The sequence below is a fragment of the Macrotis lagotis genome, chromosome 1, assembly GCF_037893015.1.
Source record: "Macrotis lagotis isolate mMagLag1 chromosome 1, bilby.v1.9.chrom.fasta, whole genome shotgun sequence".
Classification (NCBI taxonomy): Eukaryota; Metazoa; Chordata; class Mammalia; order Peramelemorphia; family Peramelidae; genus Macrotis; species Macrotis lagotis.
The window spans coordinates 683,180,178-683,203,810 of record NC_133658.1 but is presented as its reverse complement, the minus strand read 5'-3'; the positions used below and the strand labels follow the sequence as shown (position 1 = coordinate 683,203,810).

General features: G+C 33.4%; 1 protein-coding gene across 13 annotated transcripts in view; it reads left to right on the top strand.

Moving 5' to 3' along the window:
- Positions 1-23,633, top strand: part of OSBPL6 (oxysterol binding protein like 6) — a 277,275-nt gene that overhangs the window by 208,988 nt on the left and 44,654 nt on the right. For 9 of the 13 annotated variants that reach the window (XM_074215615.1, XM_074215621.1, XM_074215622.1 and 6 more), the window contains 5 exons: positions 2,758-2,861; positions 3,390-3,482; positions 8,207-8,281; positions 12,640-12,805; positions 16,054-16,187. In XM_074215615.1, the coding sequence (XP_074071716.1) occupies positions 2,758-2,861; positions 3,390-3,482; positions 8,207-8,281; positions 12,640-12,805; positions 16,054-16,187 (572 nt within the window). The remainder of the gene's footprint in view (positions 1-2,757; positions 2,862-3,389; positions 3,483-8,206; positions 8,282-12,639; positions 12,806-16,053; positions 16,188-23,633) is intronic. The other 4 variants (XM_074215625.1, XM_074215618.1, XM_074215620.1 and 1 more) reach the window with 3 other exon arrangements.

Genomic DNA, 23,633 nt, shown 5'->3' with positions numbered 1-23,633 from the left:
TTCTATGACATGCTCTGTGGTTGACTGTTAATAATTTACAAGCAGAAAACTAATTACTACTAAACTTCAGTGGCCTAAAGGCATGTTCTAAAGGTTTAATAATGGAGTAACTCAGTGCTAATTTCTTCTGTATTCTAGATTGTATTTAATTGTGTGAACATATTCTATAAGAGATTATTTTTATTCCATTTTGCTATGCTTATCAATGTCCAAAGAGACATTATTCCCTTACCTGTTGTAATTTGATTTTTTTTTTATTTCTGATACACTAGCACCTGGAAGTCACCTTTGTGTCTTAATAAAAAAATATAAAATAAAAAAAATGGAATTTTGAACACTTATGTAGTCTTATTATCCTATATCTTCATTCTTGTAATTCACATTAGTGAGAAGATGTTATAAATTAGAGAAAATAAGCAGTTTATTTGAGCGCCGTCTCTAGCACTCACTATTTTCTTCCTATTAGAGGAAAAGCCTTATAGCAGTCCATTAAACTCCTGGGAAACTTTTATCTGTTAGTTTTGCATACTTCACACAGTTCTGGAAACAGATGACCTGTTGATGATTATAAAAGAACTTGACTTGTCATATCCTTGTGTTGTCATAAAATTAATGTTTAAAAGATTCTTTTTTTTTTTTTTTAGGCTTTTGCAAGGCAAATGGGTTTAAGTGGCTTGCCCAAGGCCACACAGCTAGGTAATTATTAAGTGTCTGAGACCGGATTTGAACCCAGGTACTCCTGACTCCAGGGCCGGTGCTTTATCCACTGCGCCACCTAGCCGCCCCAAAAGATTTTTCTTAAAATGAAAAAAAATATAGTGACTGCAAGACTAATTAAGTTAATTGTTAAGCTACCTGTTTAAAAATGAGATTTAAAAAATCTTATCACTGAGTGAAAAAGTCACTAAGGTTTACATACGCTGCATTTGAATGTACTGCTTTTTAAATCATAGGATCATAAATATAAAACTGAACCTTAGAGATCATTGAATCAATCCCCTCATTTTACTAGCTGACTAAATAAATAAGATCATTGAGTTTGAGAAAACTGCTCAAGCTCATCATAAGTTATAAATTATGTAGCTGATATGTGAACCTAACAAAAGCATTGTAGTAACTAAATTTACTATCTTAAAACTTATAATTAACCAAATCTCTCTTCTGAAACAGCCTCCTTTCACTTAGTTAATACAACTTTGATCATTTAAGATTCAAATTAATTTTGAAAAGAGAAAAAGATGATTGATACAAAGCCTTTCCTGAGACTATTACTTTAAATGGATTATCATTAGCATTTGCAGGATAATCCTATACTGCTTTGCAAAATGTCCCTGTAGTATGTTTACACATAGATATTGTTTATTTATATATGTGTGTGTGTGTATGTGTTTGTATGATATATATGATAAAATATATGATATATAATAAATTATATATAATATATAAACATCTACAAACATGATAAATGCATATTTGACCCTAGTTGGCAACATGGATTGAGTCAGTAAGAACTGAGTTTAAATTTGACCTTGGATTTAATAACAGTAAGACCCTAGGCAAGTCATGTTACATTTGTGTGCTTGTGTTTCTTTCATCAACTATAAAATAGGGACATTCTTGCATCCCAGGGATGTTGTAAGGATCAGATGAGATATTTTTCAAGCACTTAGCGCAATGCCTTCCAAATAGTAGATTCTTAATAAATGCTTATTTCCTTCCTTACTTATTCTTAGACCAAAGTTTGGACAAAATCACAATGTCAGCTCTTTATAGTTTAATCCATCCTTTTCTGAAGCTGCCCTTGATTTCACCCACATGCTAATCCACACTCATGCTTTGTTAACCATTGCTTTTTGGAGAGCTGACAGGATTGTTATTGAGTATTAGATCTATGAAAGGCACTATAGTGAGTTCCTGTCACCACCACAGCAATAACAGCAGCAGTACAACAATATTAGTAATAGAAAAAGAATACAGTGGAGGATGAAGTGTCATGATGATCAACTGATTTGTTTTACCAAAACTATGAGTATTTTTCCAATCAGAAAAAAATATTCTTTCATTATTAAAGTAGATAAACATACAACAAAAGAATTGAAAATATAGAGTTTTAAATGCTCAAAAGCCACAAGTAATGATGAAAAAAAATTGGGAGAAGAAAAGATGGGTTCTTTATAAAAAACTCTGGACAGATTTTGTTTTTAGGTTTGTCTTCTATTTAGCTGTGCAGTTTTAATAGTCAAGTGTGTTCCCTGAGAAGAGAGAGAAGGCAACTCCCCCTGCCTCTTTACATAAGTAGGGGGGCGTGGGTGTTGAACACTTTTAAAAAAATTTGTCAATTATTTTTGAGGACCTGTTTTATTTGTTGAGAACCTTGAATTCCTTATTGTAAGGATAGCTCTCTCAGAATGAAGGAGGAGAGAAGAAGATAGTAGGGGGAAAAAACAAGATCCACAAAAAATTTGTTTTAAAAAATAATCATATTTCAAATTGTTTTCTAAGGTTTTAAAGATATTCAATCCTGATGACCTCATATAATCCAGACTTAGTTTTAATTGTGGAATAGTATTTGTTGACAATTATGTCTATGATTGTTAAAGCTTGTTAAAGAAATTGCCTTTTCTTGTTTTGTTCTCACTTGAATTTGCCTTTAGATTATGCTGTTTAGCATTTCCATTGACATGACTTCCACTCCAAACCCTCTGTGTCCTCTCATCTCCCTAATGCTAATACATCTTGATTTCTGATTTGTATTAGATCTCGCACACTGTCAATCAAACCTTGTGGAACTTAGCAAACTCCTTCAAAATTTGGAAATACTTCAAAGAACTCAATCAGCACCAAACTTCACTGATATGCAGGTAAATGCATCATAGATATGTCTTACAGTACTTCAGTGGTTTTTTTCATGAATAGGTAAATGAGTATTTGAAGACAACTATAAAATGAAGTAATTTGTCATCTGGAATCTTTAAACCTATCTAGATCTTAATATGATTTAATGATACTGAGACTGTGAAACTAGATGTTGAAATAATATATTGCTCACTGAAATTATCTTTAAGAAAGCAATATCTATGCTGTGTTACGTTAGCAGTGATTAACTGCTCTCAGAGGTAATTATTTTGATATAGAAAGAGAATTAGTATCTTCCTATAATAAATAGTGTCTGGTTTGCCTAGTAACAAATATTTGCCATAAAGTTTATGGCTCTGTGATTTCTGCCCAGTGGGCACCAGAATTGGTATTCTCTCCTTGTTGTTTTGTGTATGAGTATCTAACAGAATAATTATTTACTAACTTACTGTGCTCTCTTTGTCTATCTATACCTGTGTCATCTGTGTGAACTTAATAGCACTATGTTGCTTTTAACTATTTGTGTAATGTAGGCTAACTGTGTAGATATTTCAAAGAAAGACAAGCGGGTCACAAGACGGTGGAGAACAAAAAGCGTCAGCAAAGATGCAAAAATACAACTTCAGGTACCGAATTCATGTTTTTTTCCTTTCCTTCTCCTTAATAACATCAAATTAATATGTCAGTCAGTGTTCACAGTCAGATGAGGTAGCCTGTTGCTTTATATCCAATACTATATAAGTATACTTATATAAACAAATATCAATTTTTTAAAAAGAACTTCACATAGTGTCTTATTTACACCTCTTTTAAAGGATATAACCCTAAGAAGAGATCCAAACTTTTTTGAAAATTTTGGATCTCTATAATATAGTTCATTCTTTGGCCTTTTCTTCAACACCTACTTACATTTTGAGCTTTTTTTTTTTGTCAAGGCCACCACTCTCCTAGTCACCCAGATCCTTGACTTCTTTTTTTTCCCCTCATGCATCAATACCAAAGTATGGTCTTTAGGGGTTTTTTGTTTTTGGAATATGTGGACAGCTTGGTGATTATATTAATCTTAAATGTTATTATGGTAAGAGAATAAAAAAATTAACAATGAGAAAAACAATTGGGAATTCATGGTGAGCACAAGTTATACTAAATTTTTCTCTATAGAGTAGTTTCCCCTTGATTTTCTGAAGCAACAGAAACATCATAAAAGGTGCCCTTCTGTTATTGAGCACATTTTCCAATTATGTTTGAATAGTTCTTTTATTTCTTACTGCAAATTCCAAGAAGTTTTTTTGAATTTAGTTAGTTTTCATATCAGTATTCTAATCATAAAAACTTGTTTTAAACTTTTATTTATCAAAAGTGATCAATTTTTTTAATCTGTAGTCAATATGGGCTTTTCCTTCCTTCATGTCTTTTAGACTCTTGGAATCTTGGTACCCAAAAATGAATTGAACTTTAGACATTTATACCTAAGCTCTTATTAGTCATAGAAAGTAAAACTATGGTTTTTAATTTGTTTTTTGTAAAATTGTTATTTATTCATTATTAAATAGAAGAGATATTGAATATCTCATTTTATAGATGAATTCTTCCAGACATTTAAAATAGAAAGCTCCTGTGTTTTCAGTGAGTTATAGCATTCTACATCCTAAGGGACCTCTGCAGAATCATTTACTCATCAACCAACATGCTTTGTATTAATATTCATTGCTCAGTACTACTGTGAAAGAATGTTAGGGCTTGTCTTTTAGTTTTTCTTTTTTCATTATTAATATAAAGAAACAAAAAATATTTCTTTTCAAAAATTTTATTTGTTTTACAATTGGGAATCGTTTTACTATTGGGAATTCATGGTGAGAACAAATTATACTAAATTTTTCTCTAAAGAGTAGTTTTCCCTTGATTTTCTGAAGCAACAGAACATCACAAAAGGTACCATTCTGTTATGAGCACATTTTCCAATTATGTTTGAATTTGTTTGTTATTTGTTTTACAAATAACAATCACCCTCTAATATTTTGTTGCAATACTGATTTTATAACTAACATTCTTTTGCTTGCCTACTAATCTGATTTATAGAAAGTAAATCTTCTGAAATACTAAAGAGTTGCATTTTCTTCTGTCAGAAAAGTCCATCTGTTTTCCTTTGTTATATCATTTTTGTGTGATTCTCCTTTTATTCATAAAATTCATGCCTTTAAAATACTTTCAAATAATTTTATGAGAAAAATGGTGTAAGATTAGTTCTGGCACTTTGACTTCCTGGGAGCTTTTGAAGCATTTTATGATTCAAAGCAAAAAATAACAAACAAATAAAAAAACTGCAAATGCCTACTGCTTAGTTGAGAAAAGTTATGCATTTCATGAATCAACATTAAACAAACAAAAGAAGAAAATACCAAATTAATATACATATTTAAAAATTCAAATCTTGTCTTTCCAAGCTGCCTCATTTACAGACCATTTGCTGAATGGTGTTGATTTTCGATTGATAGTCCTACATAGCCTAGTTTCCTTGCTGCAAGGGCTATTGACATTCCTTTTTGTAGTTCATGGATTTTTTTAAAGAAAAGTGAATACAGATGCCAAGTTTTTTCCTTCTATTAAACATCTCTCACTCATAGTCATATACTTTATTTCAAATGAAGAAGAGAAGTTAAATTCTGTGGATTTCTTTTGGGTTATAAATCTTCAGAGAGAACAATTTTTAAAGATAGGACAGTTTCCTTATTCATTCCCACCCATCTTAATGTATGGGAAAGCGAATTGGAGCTGTGGAAACTGCTGAAAATTAGTCAAATAAAGTGACAAAATTGAGCCATCAGTATTTTTGTTTTGCTAGATATGGATCTTTAGAAATTGAGTTTGGGGTTTACTAGGAAGTCAATACATTTTTCTGTACTCTGCTTCACCTGTTTTTTCCAGGCATTTTTAAGGTTGATATTTAGTCATATACTCTTTAACTGTTGTAAAAATCTTTAAAAGATTGAGAATTCTGTTTCTATCACCTATTCCCTGTGTTATCCTTAATATGCTGGCCTTGATCTTCCAAGGTCACATTGGTTAATGTTATTCCATAAATCCATTAATTTGAGATAATTCTAGGTGCATATCACAGCCTCTATCTCCTACTAGTGTTTGTTATTTTGAGGGTCATCTGGATTTTTCAGGTCCTTTATAATGGATTACATTTAGCACAGCTGTGGCAGGAGTCATTTTGAGCGAATTAATGAAGCATATCATTATATTTCAGATTAATAGATGGGTCAGTGTGGAGTTGAATGTAATGTGTGCATGGGTGATTTAGGTGATTGTGCTCTTTTCTGAATGGGTCAAATCATTGCAAGAGACTTCTTTAGTTGTTATATATGTGAATGAACACATTTCTTTAAGAAGCCATTTGGCCCCTTATGGCTTAGTATACATGAGTCAGTAGAAAGGAGAATTTGTTCTAGGAAGTCCTGTGGGAGTAAGCGTTTTGGAGAAATACTTCCTATCTCCCACAGTTGACATTTTGATTATTTTAATGAAACCTCAAGACTGTCATGCGATTCCAATTTGTGGATGTTTTAAGTAGTTCCCAGAAATATGGAAGAAAGCTCCAGTGTGAGATAAAGTTGATAATATTTGTTTCTTTAGCAGCATGAATTTAGTTAGACACCTAGATGTCTAGGTTACTGGGGTACTGGGTTACCGGGAAAGGGATAGTGCTATAATGGAAGCAGACCATGACCAGTAGAAGACGAATCATTAGATGTGGGTGACTCACTTCCAGTTCTTCTGTAACTTATAGATACTTAAATTACAATGTCAACTTATGGTCAGAAATAGGTTCTTTGCTCCTTTTGATACCTTAAGTGTGAGGGAATTCTAGATTAGGAATTTTATATGAAAAATAAATTATTTTCTTTTTTGTATATAACTATACATTTATGTATACGTGTATATCTTACTATATACACGTGTATATATAAACATATACACAAGCAGAAATTTTTTGAGGAAGGAGAGAAAAGGGAGTACTTAAAAGGACAAATTAGGCTAAAATTATTTAAAATTATTTAGGCTAATTTAGGCTAAAATTATTTATATATTCCCTTTTCCTAAAATCAATTGTTTATTCTATAAACACAGTAAATAAAATAAATTAGGCTGATTTTCTTTTTTTAATGCTAAAAATTCAGAGAAAATAATCTGTCAGGTCATTTCAAGAAGTGAGGTTATATTGAGAAGACAATTAGGGGCAACTAGGTGGTACAATGGATAGAGTACCAGCCCTGGAGACAGGAGGATCTGAGTTCAAATCCAGCCTCAGACACTTAATAATTCCCTAGCTATGTGACCTTGGACAAGTCACTTAACCCCACTGCCTTGCCAAAAACAAAAAAAAATGAGAGAGAGAGAGAGAATACAATTAGATCTCATAGCTGGGAAGGGCCATAGAAAAATTCAGGAGTCAATTTTCTTGTCAAAATATAGAGGGGAAAGGCATGGTCATTTACTGCACGAGTGAAATCTTTCAGGGTTCTATAGCTACAAACTTCAAAGATGAATTACTGATATAGAGGAGAGTTCATGATGTATCTCTGTACTCTGAAAAATTTTTAGGATTTAAAGTACCTAGTTACTTTTAGGTAGTAAGAAAGAACAAGAATCTTTGTTGAGGGCAGGCTAGGTGGCACAATGGATAGAGTACCGGCCCTGGAGTCAGGAGTACCTGAGTTCAAATCCGGCCTGAGACACTTAATAATTACCTAGCTGTGTGGTCTTGGGAAAGCCACTTAACCCTATTGCCTTGCAAAAAAAAAAAACCCTAAAAAAAAAAAAGAATCTTTCTTGAGTGGAGCTTTTATCTCCACATTTCCCAACTTTGGAAGTTTCTTTAGGCTCCTAGGAGACCATTCATAGTAGACTGTAATCAGCTACTGAAGCTATCTAAGATTGTGTGATTTTTAAACTAAACTTCATTGAACCTTTAGGTATTTCATAGCATCTTTACCTTCCAACTTCATATAACATCACATTAAGGAATGAAAATAATGGTCAAATTTATTTTTAATTTTTGTTTAATCTCAGAGTTTACACATCAATTCATAATGCTTCAAATAGGGTGGGGGAAGGGACTTATTTAACTTCAGATGTTTAGGCATCTTGCAGTGAGAATAAGCAAGTTATCCTCACCTGCATGAATGCTATCAAACTCTTCTTAATGTAAAGGGTTGGTGAAAGTAAAATTCAGTTAAAGACTCTCCCTCTCCCTTGTCTGATCATCTTTCATTCTCCCATATCCCATTATCTCCTTTCCCATTCCTTGTTATCTCCTCCCTTCTCTTCTTCCATTCACTGTCAGGAAGGGCCACCTCCGAAGGGCCAATTCAGCACCAACCGGCGCCGGCAGAGGCTAGCAGCAGCAGTGGCTACAACAGTGAGTGGATTTAAAACTCAAGGGATAGTTCTTATACAGATGGGAAATTGTATAAACAAAGTGTAAATCTGTGATTCCCTGAAGTTGCCTTTCCATCTTTATGTGATGGAGACAGCCTTATTTCATTCCTTTTCTTCAACATAATTATAGCATGACTTTCCTCTGTATTCTTTTATGCCAATATTCACACATGTATGTGCATGTATGTTATGGGGAATGCTATTTCCTCACCCCCAGCTCTAGGGGAGGAAATAGACTTGAATGTCAAATCTTCTCTAGTGGCCTTTCCTCAAGTTTTCTTTGTTTCTAGAACATTGTTTTTAAAAGTTTTTCTATTTGAACTCTATTTTCCAAAGAAAAATCATGTTGTCATAGCTAGGTTCTATCTAGTTGGTTTTGGGTTTTTTGTTTGTTTGTTTTAATTATGGTGTGGCTATTTGAAACATCTCTGAGCAAGATAGAGGAAAAGAGAAGATGTATTGATATGGGAGGTGGGAACTCTAAATGGACAAAGGAATTTGCATCATAGATTTTGAATCAGATGGTCTTTTAGAGGTTGCTTACTCCAGTAGCCTTATTTTAAAGGTGAGGAAACTAAGGTCAAGAGAAGTTATAGGACTGGATGCAAATAGAAAGTTGAAGAGCCTGTATTCAAACTTTGGGATCTCAGTGTCCAATTCTTGTGTTTTTTTTCTTCTGTGTCTCCTTCCTTAGAATTCTTTCCATAAACAAATGATTTCTTCAATTTTTCTTAGTAAGGGGGGAAAAAATTATGTAAAAAAATTGAGTTACCACTTCAGGAGATAAAACATAAAAAGCATAAACAGCAAAAATAAAAGACATTTTTCTAGGCAATTTTTAAAAAAATTTTTTAAAAGAGAGATGTTAGAATGAGACCCAGAGAAGTCTAAGACAAAAAAGTTGAAGATATATTAAAGGAGTAAAGCTTGTTAAATTGGAATTTTAAATAGGATGTAGAGTGTTTAGGACAGTGAACTAAGATTTAAGTTCTGAAACTGTGTGGGAGTAGATTGTGAGGATAAACTGAACAGTTTAACAAAAATGATTTAAGGAATGAAATATAAAGCAGAATATTTCTTTCACCAATGGAGCATAAATCTTCCATTTTCCCAATATATAGAATACTAAGTTTATGATCTGAATTATATTAAGTAACATTTTCTAGAGGTTAATTCCTTATTTGTGACTTTTGATTATCATAATACAATAAGTTGACAAGGTATCTGCTAGTCCCATTTAAAGTGTTTTATATGGGGACAGCTAGGTGGTGGTGCAGTGGATAGAGTATCAGCCCTGCAGTCAGGAGGACCTGAATTCAAATATGGCCTCAGACACTTTAATATTTCCTAGCCATGTGATCTTGGGCAAGTTAACCCCATTACCTTACAAACCCACCCCCCAAATATATATATATATTTTATGGAAAACCTTCGGCATTAAGAAAACAAAAAGGCTGCTATGTTATTGGGGGTTGATTAATTAGTTAAACTATTGAGTTATGGGATTCTGTAATATATCTGGGTTTTTAATTATCTAAAACTTGCATTTGATTATTAAATTTAGCAATTACTTGGCCAGTGTAAGAAGATAGATGACATTTTTTCACCATCTGTTTTGTAAATGCTTGAATAAAATAAATTAAAATTTTGAAATTAATGTTTACTAGTTATTTTAATGAAATGACAGTCATTTCAAGTACTGTCAGTAATAGGATCCCTCTAAATGGATTCACCTTGGAAAGGATATGCAATTAAATAAAATTTATTTTTATTTGTGTAGATATAATTTAAACATATATATGCATATTTATCCACATATATAATTATGTTCTATATAGACACTTCATTTTTTTCACTAGTCAGAACAGTAAATTCTGGACATACCATTTTTAGGAAAAATATTCAAAAACTAGAGAATGTTAAGAGGAAAACAAGTAGACTAGCAGGGATCTCAAGTCTGCCATATCAGGATCAGTTACAGAAGCTCAACAGAAGAAGAAGAAAGGACTCAGGAGAGATTTGATAGCTGCCTTCTAGTACATAAAAAGTTTTCCTATGTAAGAAAGATTGTCTTGTTCTTTCTGACCGAAGAAGATAGAACTAGGAATAAGAGTGGAGGTTGGAAAAAAATGTATATTTGATCATGATGTTAGGAAAAAATTTGCTAACAATGACAACTAGTCCAAAATGGAATAAGCTGCCTTCTAAATAGGAGGCCCTACCTTATTAGAGGTCTTCAGGCAAAGGCTGAACAGCCATTTAATGACTTTTGTGCTTTTTCCTCTGTGTTACTTTCTTTTCAGTTTATTCATAAATAGTTGATTTCTTCAATTATGTTCCACTCAATAAGGGGAAAAAAATTATATGAAAGAGATTGAGATACCTCATCAGGAGATAAAATATAAAAAGAATAAATAGCAAATAAAAGACATTTTTCTGGGCAATTCTTTTAGATTTTTTTAAAGTTCCAGGTATATAGCATGGGCTATAATAGCATATTTGCTCTATATCATCCTATAGCATAGGATAAACTATATAATGACATTCTAATTCTGTACTTCTGTGATCCATCTACTAAAAGTTTGTAAAAAAAAGATAAGATAGTAACATATTCTTGACAGTGTCACTCAATTTAAGGCATATAAATTTGATATTTGCAAATATAGGATAAAATTTTTATAAATTAAAATATATTAAATATTAATGTAATATATATTAATATATTTATATTGTAAATTTTACATTAATAAAGTAAGAAAATTCAGGTAACTATTAAAAGAAAAAACATTTGGTGTATAGTAACATCAGTTTTATGTCATTTTGAAATACAATGTTCTCCCTTCATAATCCTTCAGTGCACTGTGTATTTCTAAAACATCAGAAAATAATTTTGAAAAATTATCCAACTTGTTAATAAAGATATTATGTGTGCATATAATGAAGATGAAAGTAGTATGATATAGTGAATGCTGACTTTAGCATCATACAAGCACTAGAGTTCTGTCTCTAACATGATATCTATGTGATAAGGAAGTTACTTCGCCATTAGGTATGCCCAAGGCAACTTTTTTATATTATAAATTGCAGATGAATTGAAAATTTGAATCAGGACAGAGATTTTCTACATGGGGAGTGTCCTAAACCAATGAAATCACAAGTCCAACACCTCTCTGCAATAATATTGATGTGCAGGTCAGAACAACCCCCCTGATATCACAGATCCTCTTCCAGACTGAAGGATGAACAGCAACAAGTATCATCAAACCAGCATTAAAATCCTTTTTGAAAAGTTCTTTAAAAAATGGAAACAGAGAAACTTTAGGTTCTAAATTAAAATGTAAACAAAGATAAAATAAAAGTTAGTTTTGGCAGACCATTGTTGGAAGTCCTTTGTGAATCATCTTCCCTTTTAATATTTGAGGGAAAAAATATGAATGCAGCTCTTTGAGACTTTGCCCAATTAGAATTGGACAGAGATTTACAGATAATATGGTGAAAAGAAAACTATATGATTTAACTTTCCAAAAGGTTTTGATTTATGTTTAGGAAGTATGAGGCAGCTTAAGGAAGAGAACACTTAAGGAAGAGGAAATAAGCTTTTGCTCATCCCATGAGCCTATAAATCTGAATATGGGAACACTGCTAGCCCCTTGGAAAAATCTTTTGCAATGTGAAACTTTATGTTTATAGAGTCATATAAGTGTGACTAAAAGGTGTTTGACTAAATGCAATGCATTCCATTCTATTCATGTGTAATATATATAAATATATACTATGACATCATTTTGTGTTTGAAATTCATATTTCCTTATGATTGTATTATATTACTTTGGGTCCACACAGAGGACAACCATAATACTTGTTTTTGTTTTGTGTCTTATCATTAGAAGGCAAGTGCTTCCATGATTGCTAATATGTTCCTGAGTCAATGTACCCAGTTTGACATGGAGGGCCCTCTCAGAGAAAGAAAAACAAGAAAAAGAGAAACAAGCATATATACCAATCTAACATTGTGACTCTTGATTCAGTCCTTGACTCGTTTCTGAGCATCTCACTGTGTATAATAATCAGTGATCAAAATCCTCTCCTTCACTGTCAGCCAACAGTTGCTCTTTATTTTCAGTGTATAAGTTTTTCAAATGCTGAGGTGTAATGAAAACATAATCCATGAAAGTATTGTGATCCTTAAAAGTGAAGAGTACAATTGTCTTCAGAGTCTGCTGTCTACCAAAAAATACTTGTATTTTGTATAGAGTGCAAAAACGTCCAATTTGATACATGTCAGAAGATGGCAGAATGAGATACTTGTATTTCCTAATTCTTGGGTTTTCTATTCAGGTTCCTTTCAGTGCAACAATGTCACCTGTTCGGCTGCATTCCTCCAATCCCAACCTTTGTGCAGATATTGAATTTCAGACTCCTCCAAGCCACCTGGCTGACCCCCTGGAAACTTCCACAGATTACACAAAGCTTCAAGAAGAATTTTGTCTCATTGCTCAGAAAGGTAACTTGCCAGGTCTCTAATGGACCTTCTCCAAAAGCACTCTTCCTTGGTTAGTTGGTCATTCTTGTGTGCTCGCTCTCGCTCTTGCTCTCTCTCTCTCTCTCTCTCTCACACACACACACACACATCCCTTTTTTCCCTCTTTTTCTCCATTCCTTCCTTTTCTCTTTTGTTTTTCAAAGCAAAAGCATTTCCTAAAATTGCATAATATGGACAGTCATGCCAGAAAATTTCTACAAACTTTGGGTATACTCTTTTATAATTATACTAGAAAGCAGTGGCAAAAATAGGTACATATACATGGAGAATACTAATATAGAGGCACATACATATAAGGAAGTTAAATGACAAAGTCTATTAATTCATATTTCTGACAATCAAAGGCCCCCTTTCTGCCATTTCTCTTTTCATCTTAGGCAGGAATGTTGACAGTGTTAATTAGTTGTATCATAAAATATATTTTATTTTTATGCCTTTCCACGGAAGTCATCTTATGTTGAAAATATATAGTTGTATTATATTAGTTTGGAACAATTTTCTCACACAGTGGGAAAATCACAGTATTTGTTTGGTCTCTATTTCATCATAATTGGACAAGTAATTCAATTACATATCCACTATATGCAAAACATAGGAAGATCTGGTAGGGACCCTAGGAAAAAATAAACTAAAAGAAAATGAACCAGGAATATGAATGTCACAGGTTCTGTTTTGATTGAACCAAGTGTCACTATGGGAAGTAGATACCTTAAAATCATTATCTGACTTATCTTAGTGTCTTTCATCCATGGATTTAAGAGTCAAAAGATCTTGGTTCAAATCTAGCCTCTGCCACTAAGAATCTGGGAGGACTTAGAGAATTTGTAAAATACTAATTCCTATACAGGGAAACTGGTACACTGGAGCATTAGACCTGGAGTTCAATTCCAGCTTCAGAGACTTATGTGTATGACCTTAGACAAGTCATTTAACTCTGCTTCATTTTCCTCATGTGTAAAATAAACTGGAGAAGAAAATGGCAAGCAGCTTCAGTAATCTACAATTCATATACAATGCAAAGGTCTTTTCTAGATACCATTCAGTTCAACACATATTTAGAAAGTGGTAAGAGAAGGCAACTAGAATTTACTAAATTCCTAAGATGTGACAGGTACTATGTTATTTACAAATATCTCATTGCACCATCAATTGCAAAATATTCTGTTAGATACAGGATATTGGATTTTTTCTAAGTCTGTATATAGCAGTCATCTTTAATATGATTTGGGGTTACCTGGATGGTACTGAAAATCTCAGACAGCTATAGCTTTGTAATATTTGCTTTACATGAATGAGTCATTCTAGAGCTTTGTTTCTCTGGAGACACTGCTGGCATCCCATCACACTTTGCTTTAAAAACATTAAGATGCTAACAGTAATATCCAATTATGAATTAACTTTCCAGATTACTCCCTTTTACTTTTCTTTTTCAGGCTGGTTTGGAAGTTGGTACAATTTAGAAGCATAAGGCAATGTTAGATGAAGTTAGATGAATTCATTAGAAATAACCATTTAAAAAGTAAATAGGGAAATTCTGCTTTTCTTTAAGGCTGCTTCTTGTTTCAAGGCCTCCTCTTCTTTCTTCACCACTGGAATAGAACCTCTGAACAGATGCAAAATACCAATGTTTGGCTGGAGATGATAAGATAGTATTGCCATTTTTTAAAAAAGGCAGTCTTAGGGTAGCTAGGTGGCACAGGGGATAGAGCACTGGCCCTAGAGTCAGGAGTACCTGAGTTCAAATCCAGCCTCAGACACTTAATAATAATTACCTAGCTGTGTGACCTTGGGCAAGCCACTTAACCCATTACCTTACAAAAACTAAAAAACAAAAAATGGCAATCTTTTGTTTTTTATACTTCATTTAGGTTTGCCATTGAAATCAGAAACACCTTTTTTTAAACGATCCAATTATTTAAGTACTACTTTATCTTTATTTTTTGGTTTCTCAAGTAAATTAAATCAATGTGCTCTTTTTGTATAAATGAAAATAGTTCCAGAGTCTGAATAAGATTTCACAAGGGACACAATTCCTCAACAACTGGTTTTTCAAAATCATTGAAATCCAGAGATTTTTACCATTTCTTTTTAATTTTTAAAAATTTCTTTACTTCATTTGATTTAGATCAAGCACTCCATATTAAATCACATTGTGTTCTAGAACGGTTGTGCAAGGCAGTTCTCCAGACTGAGACAGAACCACCGCAAATTTCTCCCCATTTCAAAGCATGAAGCTATACCCCTCTTAATTCCAAAGCAAAGTTCTAGAGGTCCTTCCCTCCTGGAAAAAATATAAAATCCTGTATTTGATACTGAAGACCTTTCACAACCCAACTTCTTCATCTTTCCAGAGTTCTTGTACCTCATCCCCTCCCTGCCCTCTACACTCTGCAAAACATTGGCTTTCTTGCTGGTTCTCAGACTCCTTTCCATATTCTTAAGTATTTTCAGTGTCTGTTCCCCATTATTGGAACTCTCTCCTCATCTCTACCCCCATGTCTTCTTTCAAGTCCCAGGTAAAATCCCATCTTCTACTTGGAAACTTCTCTAATGCAAAAAGTTTTTCCTCAATGCCATTGTCTTCTCCCTACTCCCATTTGTTCTTCATCCATTATTTTTGTATTTAGTTTGCATATTGCCTCCCCCACTGGACTGTGAGCTCCTTCAAAGGAGGAACTTTTGTGCCTTTCTTTGCATCCTCAATGGTACCTATTTAATACTTATTGACTAATTAGTGGACTGCTTTTGGGAATTGATGAAAAAATACAAATTATAGTTTACAGATAGTGCAGTTAAAGCTTTATTTCTTCCACCCCTTCCCACTTCTAAGCAATTTCTAAGTATTGAATGTTAATCACTATTCTAGACTTTGAAATTGCCCTCTCTGATTAACCCTTTTTTTTGCATCAATTATTCTTTTTCTTCTCAAATATAGACATTCTTTGGAAGATAACATTTCATTAGATTGTATTTATTTTACATTATTAATTAATCAAAAGAAATGAAAAAGGTTCCTAGTAACTAGAAAGGAAATGTCTTGTTTTCAGATAATCTTTGCCCTAATTAAGAATTATTATACTCATCACAGTGACAGGATACCCTTAGCCATCCTAATGTATCATTTGTAGGAACTGCTAAAATACATTTTTTTTCTAACTTTCTGAAAAACTCTTAATTTTTTTCTTTCTTCCATTCCTCTTCCCCATCAGTGCATTCCCTTTTGAAGTCTGCTTTTAACAGCATAGCTATTGAGAAAGAAAAACTAAAACAGATGGTTTCTGAACAAGATCACAATCAAGGACATAGCACACAGATGGCAAGACTCAGACAGTCGCTTTCTCAGGTAGGCTTTTGCTTTGTTTCTGAATGCATGTCACATTGCTCCTGAGTGTGGAGGGGCTGGGGGAGCAGAAGCATTCCTGCTAAAGAGTCTGTGGATCATGGATTTGTAGTTATGAGGTGATTTAGTAACAATATGTCTTCATCTGTAATTCTGATACCATGATGAAAGATGAATGAGAAGAGCAAGTTCATTCTCTCAAATAGCTCTAAGTTTTCTTAAAAATAAAACTTTACCTGATAGCATACTATTATTCTTTTGACCTTTTCAACCCAAATACTTGCCTGCCTTCTTAGAGTAATTTAGATTAGTCTTTACTTTTAGTGTAATGTGTGAATGTAAAAAGTAAGACTATGCATTTAATATTTATCTATTTCAACATGTACAATCAGCCCAGTTGAATACAGCGTTTATTTATAGATTCTTCCCTTATCCTAGTTAACATATATATTTTTAATGCATTGAAAAATAATTAAATTATCATTCTTTTTTCTTTCTGTTTGATCAATCAGTTATAATTGTTCTTTTAGAATTTCTTTCCCTTCTATCTAGAAACACATCCTCTTCCACCTCTTCACTCAGTTTTGTTATATGATAAATATTCATTGTACCTAGAGGCAGCTATGTGGCACAGTGGCAAACCTGGAGTCAGGAAGACTCATGTTTCTGAATTCGAATGTGACCTTAGATACTTACTAGTTGTGTGACCCTGGATAAGTCACTTAACCCTGATTGTCTCAGTTCCTCATCTGCAAAATGAACTAGTGAAGGAAATGGCAAACCATTTCTGTATCTTTGCCAAGACAAACCCAAACAGGGTTATGAAGAATTGTACATGACTGAAAAACAAAATTCATTATACAAAGAAATTTACTTATATCAAAGTATTGTACATGATAAAAATCACATCAGAAATCCTTTAGACTGTCTGCATTTTGAGCTTTTCTACCTCACTCAGAAGTATTTCATCTGAATTCCCATATTTATTCTTCTCTTCATTTGACCTAACCATCTTACCCCTAAAATTAAGTCCTGTGAGAACTCAATGATATGTGATTTTATGTGAGAACCTAGTGTTTATATAAAATATTGTTCACTTCCTTGTGCCATGGATCAGAGCGATGGAGCAAACAAATCCTGGGTAAGTAAGTGACTTCCTATACATATCAGATTCTGCTTGACTATTTACATAAATTGGACAGATAGCATTATATATATAATGCCACTGCAGTAGGTTTGGTTTCATCTCTCTTTTATTTATCTCTGCAAATAAAATAAAAGTGTGGTTAATTAACTTGCAAATACTGCTTTAAATATCAAATTCAAATGATCTTCCATAGCATGATCAGAAGAAATGGCCAACTTATAGTTTCTCTCAGAATGCTCATAGGCAAATGACCACTGGATCCTCATATAGTATTTAATTGATGCTCAAGATGACTATTTTGAGAGTGAGTATAAAAGATGGGACAAGTAATCATCTTGGCAGCAAGTGAAAAATTTCACTTTGTTGTTTCTAGAAATTTCATAACTCTCTTCCATTGGGTTTTAATGGTGAAGCCAAAATGATATGAACAGTGATTATTACTAAAAGAAGGTGTACTTAAGAGAAATCTGATTTAAAAAAAGAGTAAAGGTAACAGCAGTGATTAAGAGAAATGGTGAACCATCTCTGCAAACAGAGATGATTATGTCATATGCATAAATTGAGAATGGTGATGATCATATGAGCAGAGCCATCATGTTCTTTTTCAGAGATAGTTATTATAAATTCTCTTAAGATTGGACTCATAAGATATTCTGACAAGAATAATATTAACAACAGTCCAGTGTCAGATTCTAACCTTTTTCCCATATTTGCTTGTCTTTCCAAAAACATTTCTAAAAATGCAAAAAGAATGTAGCATTATTTTATTTATATGACCCTTTTTCAGGCCAAATTCTTCTTTGGGAATATACTAGTTTCACAAAAATATTCCTATTATCTAGCTAACTCATTTTTTTATATCCTTAACTATATTCAAGATACTCTGAAAAAAAAAAAGATAAGAGCTCGTCATACTCTCAAAGAATTGAGAAATTATTCAAAGATGTAGTTGGAATGATCCCCAAATTAAAACACTCCATTTTTGAATTCTGATGCTCAATTCTATCATCCTGAAAGGGAAATAATCCTTCTAGAAGTCTTGACAATAAGTGTTCAATTAAAGTCTGTGTAATATATATTTACACCTTTGAAAATTCTAACTTCTTATGAAAGTTTTACAAAGTCAGTGATGAATGGTTAATTCAGTAACAAGGAAATCACTTCCACAGAGGATACCTCACAATATTAATAGTTATTAGAGGGGCAGCTAGGTGGCTCAGTGGATAAAGCACCGGCCCTGGAGTCAGGAGTACCTGGGTTCAAATCTGGTCTCAGACACTTAATAATTACCTAGCTGTGTGGCCTTGGGCAAGCCACTTAACCCTATTTGCCTTGGAAAAATCTAAAAAAAAATAAGTTATTAGAAAAGTCTTTCTTATGGTAAACCTAAATCTGCCTTCTTCCAATTTTCACTTATCAGTTCTAGTTCTACCTTCTGTACCAAAGTAAAATCCTTCTTCTTCTAAACAGTCCTTCAAAGACTTGAGGATTGCCATTTCTCCCTTTAGTCTTTCATCTTCAGGCTAAATTCCCCAGTTTTTTTTTTCACCCTAGATTTCTTTAATATCTGAACTATGACTCAGTAGGTGAAGCACCAGCTCAGGAGTCAGAAAGACCTTAGTTCAAAACCACTCAGATATTTGATATTTGTAGTTGTGTAACTTGGGCAAGTCACTTAACCTTGATTCCTTGCATCCAGGGCCATCTCCAGTTTGTGAGTGAGGCTGGTGGCTCAGCACATTACCCCCTCCCTCAAATCCAATTCTTGTGCATGTCATGGCATCATCTCCCTGATATCCTGGTCTTCTTCAAGAACAAAGGACAAATATCATCATCAGTTATCCCTCCAGAAGCTGAGTGTAATAAAGGAATAAAATCTTAGCAATATATTGTATACCTATACTAATTCTAAAATCTTATCATAATAATGACTGTGATGACCCTAGTTTGTTATTGTAGCACTTAAAATGTAGCACCAGGAAATGATCATAATTTTTTTTCCATTGTAACAATACAAAAGGAAAATTTTTTTCTTGTCATGACATTATCCTTTATTAATACAGTCTAGGAATTATTGGGTTTTCTTTTAAAATAAACTTAGTGTGCTAATGGTTCATATTGTTAGTGGTTTCAGATCTTTTTCCCTTAAATTATTCAAGCCCATCTCTCCTAAACTATACTCAGCAATTTATTTAAACCCAGCTGATTTTTTCTTTAAACTTCATGTTTCATTTAAATTATTTGGATATGGGGCAGCTAGGTGGCGTAGTGGATAAAGCACCGGCCTTGCAGTCAGGAGTACCTGGGTTCAAATCCTATCTCAGACACTTAATAATTACCTAGCTGTGTGGCCCTGGGCAAGCCACTTAACCCCACTGCCCTGCAAAAACCTAAAAAAAAAAAAAAAAATTATTTGGATATATATTTTCAGATTAGCAAAATGTTCAGGTATTTCAAAAGTCTCCTGACACAGGGCAGCTAGGTGGCATAGTGGATAAAGCACTGCCCTGGAGTCAGGAGTACCTGGGTTCATATCTGGCCTCAGACACTTAATAATTACCTAGCTGTGTGGCCTTGGGCAAGCCACTTAACTCCATTTGCCTTACAAAAACCTAAAACAAAAAAAAAAAGTCTCCTGGCATGATGTAATAGAAGAACCATTGTCTTAGAGTAAGAACACTTGGGTTTGAGCCCTACTCTTATTAGCAATGTGACTAGATGAATCACTTAACCTTCCTGAGTTTCAGCTGCCTATAAAAATGGGGGGAAAAATCCTACAAATACCTATTTCACGAGTTGTGTAAGGAAAGTGCTTTACAAAATATGACAGTAATAGTAGTAAATAGAAGTGTCCATTCAGTAACAGTCATGAACATTGTATATAGTATGTAAAGATTATGAAACTAATGCTCTTTTTTACATCTTCTGCATACTATGCCCAAGTAACTTTATAGCCTGAGTCACTCTAAGGATGTATTTTAAGAAGCATTCCTTTCCTAATATAATCCAAATAAACTCATTTTAAAAGATTTTATTGATCATCTACTATGTATATTTAATGGATTCATTCTCTACATTCTTCCTATACACCTATGTGCTCAAAACTATGCACATTGTTTTCATTTGTATTTTTATATGCTCATTTATGCATATTTGGACATTCATCATAAACACTCCTTTGCTGCTCACAGTTTTGAACCTTTAAAATTGGCTTATGTGTATGGAGGCAGAGACATTGGCTAATATTATATTAGATCCTAGTCTCTTGCCTGGAGAAGAGGACATTTTAAAAATAATATCTCTTTATAAGTCACTGAATTTCATGTTCTATTTAAAATAGAACTTTCCATCTAAAAGATTTAACATTCTTCATCCAACTGGATTATCATAACTAATAATGCATTCCACCTGACGTTAGCCCCTCTCTTTAATAAATTAATCTTAATCTCCTTTGTTAGTTTTATCTTTAACTCCAAAACTCATCCACAGCTTGTGCTTATTGTAAGGGAAGTTGATTCTGGATAAATGACCATGGAGTCTGAACCTGTACACAGCACTGGGAGTTCTGCATGAGAATATAACAGCATTTATAATAGTATTATTAAAGTGTCACTCATCTGTCTCAGATAATTATTTGCTGTTGTAAGCCTGGGCAAGTTGGTTAACCTGGATTGTCTCGCTCTAAGAAAATGTCACTTGTGATGAATGCCCATCTCTTTACTCAAAGACAATGTACCCATAGCAAGTTTTCAAGATTGAAAAGGCAATTCTGGATGTCATCATTTCTTAGCATTGTCACATAGTACTATTTTCTTGGAACTTAATCCTATTTTTCATTAGATATCTTCTATATATTTACAAAAAATAAAATAACTCAGCAAAATGAGTCCTTTTTAGAGATCTCAAGTTCATTCTTTCATTTCAGGGACTTTATTTGATCCAGAAATTAATATATTCTTATACAAAAGGTTTCAGTTTTCAAACTGCCCTAAAGTAATTTTATTTTATATTCCATGCTCTCTCTCTCACATTTGACTTGCATTTACTAAAATCTTTCCTTTTAGAGACCAGCAGTTTAATTGAGTAAAATGTGCTTGGTAGTTCTTCCCCACCTCTCCAAAAATGGAAAGTACACAGATCTGTCAAGAGCATAGACAATTGGGGTACTTACTGGACAGCATTTGCGATCTCTAGTTCAACTTTGCTGACTTAGGCATTTGTGTTTGTTCCAGGACTTTCAGAAGAAAAGTTTTTTTTTTTTTAAGGACAAGGAAGCAGTTCTAACATAAACTATGTTTGTACCTTCAGGAGAAGAGCCATGGAAAAATAAATGGGTCATGTGAAGTTTACTTAGGCAAGATGTGATTGGGTGTTCATTCTACCCTAAGAAGAGGGAGTTATCTAAACATAATAGTTTAAATGAATTTGCATTCCATCAGTCCAGCATATGACTGTAATATATTTTTCATGATTTGGTCTGAATAAGTGGTTATTTCTTTCTTAATGGCATGCTATGGGATCAGATGAGAGTCCAAAAATTAAGTTCTTAAAGCAATACTATTGGCCAAGATACCACCATAGATTTCCTTACTTGCCAATGTGTTACATTACATTAGGCAGTCTCATTTTTTTTCCCAATTCCAACATTTTAGTTCAACATCATACTTCTGGTGTCAATCTCCATTATTCCATTCATTTACTGGACTCCATTCCGTTGCCTTTGATTTGTTTTGATAGCTTTTCATTAAGGCACCACTTGTCTGAGAATACCAGTCTCAACAAATATTACAAAGAAAAAAGGATAGAATTGCAAAAGTGAATAGTAAGGAGAAAAAATATTAGTGAAAACCTAGTGAAACCAATCAAATTGTCTAAGCAGGTAATAGTAACAGAGTTTGTGATGGAGATTAGCTGTAAAATGAGGTTTACAACATTTCATATAGTACTTGATATTAGTGAGCCTCACAGCTCTCTGTGAGGTAAGAGATAAAAACAATTTAAGGTAACAATTTAAGACTGATTCAGACCTGGGCTGTTTGCATGCTGGTCTGTCTGCTCTTGAGATTGCCCTACCTGTGACTGTTATGTTTTCTTCAGTGTTCTGTGCTATTTAAAAGCAATAATTCTTCTACCGCTGCATATATGTTATCATAGTTGTTCCTTTCCAAAATCCAAGTCATTAGCTACCAGAAGAGACCTTGAGAGATTATCTAATATTCTCCTCCATCCTCAGGGCAAAATTTCATTTAAATCCCTGGATGCAGATAAGAATCTAACCCATTCTTTAAAACTTTTAAAGAGGATTCTGTAACTTCCTTTAATATTGATAGATTTTTTTTTTAAGATTCCCACTGTCAGGAAATTTTTCCTTATGTTTCATCTTAATCTGCCATGCAGCTTCTAACAATATTGTTTCAGTAGAGCTGGGGAATGATTAGCTCATCATCCATTTGAATAAGAGGGGGCTGGAGATTCATTTAAACCACACAGTGGCTCAGTTCATAGCCACCCAACAACAGTAATCATACACGTGTGTGTGTGTGTGTGTGTGTGTGTGTGTGTGTGTGTGTGTGTGTGTGTGTGTGTGTGTGTGTGTGAGAGAGAGAGAGAGAATCCAAGAGCATGTGTGTTATTCCCAATGAAGAGAGTCTTCACTGGTGCTGATTTGCAATTTACCCATAACTTGTAGATTTAGTGAGTTGCTTAGTCACTGAGAAAATAAATTTCTTTTCAAAAACATCCGGTATATGTTATAAGCACCCTTGAGCTCTGCCTAGGAAGCAATTGACTCGTGTCTGTGTCTGTGTTTGTGTGTCTGTGTGTATATCTACATATGTACATGCTATATATAGCACATGTAGGCAACATATCTATATCTTTATTGACTGTCTTTCTATGTGTATATTCTATAAATGTGTATGTATGTTTGTACAGTTGGTGGCTGCAAAGATCTTGATACACAGAACAACTTCAGTAGCGTAAGAACATCCAAACTTAATTAAAGGCTTTATAGAATTCATGGAGAGAATGAAAATTTTTTAGAGTACCAGGTAACTGAATTTCTTTCCAGAAAAAAAAATGGTCAATTGCTCTTTGGGGAAGTACACTATTAAAATTTTTCTGAAAATTTATTTTATCTTTGAATTAAGGAAAAACACAATGGTTTTTTTATTTGCCAAAGTTTCAAGAATATGGAAACCAGGCACTTCAAATTTTTCTATAATTCTACCTTAGGGGGCCCATGCTATAGGGCCATATTATAAATTATGTCCTCATGAGGCTCCTCTGGGATTCCTGAAATT